The 2,391-nt window shown below is 46.0% G+C and overlaps 1 protein-coding gene across 1 annotated transcript; it reads left to right on the top strand.

Moving 5' to 3' along the window:
* The first annotated feature begins 257 nt into the window (after nucleotides 1-257).
* Nucleotides 258-983, top strand: LOC136486835 (14 kDa proline-rich protein DC2.15-like). The gene has a single exon (XM_066483874.1). The coding sequence runs from the start codon at nucleotides 331-333 to the stop codon at nucleotides 688-690; it is 360 nt and encodes a 119-aa protein (XP_066339971.1). The 5' UTR covers nucleotides 258-330; the 3' UTR covers nucleotides 691-983.
* The last annotated feature ends 1,408 nt before the right edge of the window (nucleotides 984-2,391 follow it).

The raw sequence follows: 2,391 nt of genomic DNA, 5'->3' as shown, positions 1-2,391 counted from the left end.
ATGTGATCTGGCCAGAACATGCAAAAGAATAATACAGTAGTATTAGAGTCGTACGAACCCTACACAGTTCAACGAATCAATCACTGGGTTCACGGGCATGCTCACGTCCAAAATCCAACGACATTTTATAAGCGCTAAGCGGAATGATCCAGACGCGCCAGCTCGAGCACCACATGGCGTGGCTCCATCTCGTATCCGCCATCGCCGCTATAAATACCACTGGCCATGCACACACGCACTCCCACACAGCAGTACTCCAGCACTAGCAGCAGCAGCAGCTCGAGCTAGCTTAGCTACTATACGTGTGCAAGCAGCTCGATCGATCGTCACATGGCTGCGAGAGCGGCGCTCCTCCTGGCTGTCAGCCTAGTCCTCGCTGCCGTGGCGAGCGCGACCTACTGCCCGCCGCCGCCGCCGCCCAGCGGCCACCAAGGGTCGTGCCCCAGGGACGCGCTGAAGCTGGGAGTGTGCGCCAACGTGCTGGGCCTGGTGAAGGCCAAGATCGGCTCGCCGCCGTACCAGCCTTGCTGCTCGCTGCTGGACGGGCTCGTCGACCTGGAGGCCGCCGTCTGCCTCTGCACCGCCATCAAGGCCAACATCCTCGGCATCAACCTTAACCTCCCCATCGACCTCAGCCTCATCCTCAACAACTGTGGCAAGAACTGCCCCAACGATTTCCACTGCGCATAGATGATAAATTGATCGTCGTCCATAGCCGGCTGCGGTTCATCAATCTTCCTGTCAGCTCATTGCTTAATTGTTGATTGATCTTCCTGTCGGTTCCAGCCTATTTATTTTGATTTGTCTCTTTATGCATATATATGAGTGGTGTGGTTACACTTCTACATAGCCCAGGCATGCAGCGGCTACCACACGTGCATGTATATGTCTGGCCTGGGGTGATCAGTTAATTACTGATCGGTGTTACAGTGTATTCTTAATTTGTTCTCATGAGTCATGATCTGATTGTATGGTTCGTTCAATAAGACTGAGTATGCAATTTCGTTTTATATACTATTGCTAATAACGCTAAGAGCAATGGTCATAGTTTTGACGAAAGAAACCTACAAAAAGTTGTAACACGTGACACAGCGATATATAAATGGCCCGGTACCCATTTATATATATCGTAGTCTCCTTTCTTGAGAGATATCAATAATCATTGCCACAATATTAACCTATAGATCATAATGTTAGAAATCAGTGAGACAGTGATGAATAATACTTCTGCATATGAAAGAAAAAAACCCCTCTCTGTGCATCTTGCGAGATGTAGTACTGTCCATTGTAACTCTGTCTTGATGAATGGCACGTGTCCCTTGTGAATCATTCCCACTAACGGCTTGTTTGGATGCACTCGTATCCGCTCATCCAATTCACGTGTACTAAAGTGGATTTGAGTGGAAGTTTACTTTCCTCCAAGGCAAAGAGGCAGATGTTGCCAGGTAGGGCCGACCGGCCCCACCTGTAGGGCGCCCGGCTCCTGGGCCCACCTATCAGCCTCCGTGTTGCAATGTTGGTTCTCCATCACCTCCTAGGTTGCATCTACGCCGTTCCTTAAGTTGGTTTGATCTAAGGGCTCAGGTTCGACGCTCCGGCCTATATATATCAGCCCCTGTCCCCAGAAGGTATCAAGTCATTTGAGAAGATAGAAACCCTCATCATCCTCAGAGCTCCACCATATTCTAGGACATAGCTAGTTAGGCTAGGTCTAGAGGGAGGCAAGCAGGCTTCGCTTGGATTTCTGATCGTGTCAAGAGCGTGGTTTGTTATAATCTTTGTACCTCCTCTCTCTTTTGTATCTTCATTATTTTTATACGCTTACTACAATTATTATGACAATATTAGTATTCATTTTATTCATGTTCTTCGTTATAATGTTCATCGTCTACTTTGATTATATGCTTAGTATAGTTGGATTATCATCATGTTCATGCATAAGTTCATATAGCGCTCACTCTAAGGTACCATGGATGGCTGGTCGACACTGTGTAAGCGTGGTGCTTATACATTGTTTACCTGCGAATAGACCCTATATTCTGGGTCTTATGGTAGATCGCGAATGTGACACTCCTGTTGAGTCCTTTGTAGTCCACTCCCCGATGTAGGTAGCATGTAGGATCTAATTATGAAGGAAGATAAGCTCTGTTCTTACTCTTCCCTAGTAATATCCCTTATGTGTAGATATGAAGATGATCTTAGCCATGATTACTATATGTAATTGCACTAATCAATATATGCTTAATTAAGAATGACTTAGGAATTATTCCTCTAATATTCTACCTGGCCATGCTAAGGCCATAGAAAGGAGTACTCTGAGTGATTTATCATTTTCATTGATCAATACTTATTATATATATATCTTATCCTATGACTTACCCCTGTTATGAG

Source organism: Miscanthus floridulus, chromosome 1 (assembly GCF_019320115.1).
Source record: "Miscanthus floridulus cultivar M001 chromosome 1, ASM1932011v1, whole genome shotgun sequence".
Classification (NCBI taxonomy): Eukaryota; Viridiplantae; Streptophyta; class Magnoliopsida; order Poales; family Poaceae; genus Miscanthus; species Miscanthus floridulus.
This window is presented reverse-complemented; position numbering and strand designations above follow the sequence as displayed.

Excerpts from the sequence above, each read along its gene's own strand:
- LOC136486835 (XM_066483874.1), top strand. The coding sequence starts at position 331 with ATGGCTGCGAGAGCGGCGCTCCTCCTGGCTGTCAGCCTAGTCCTCGCT.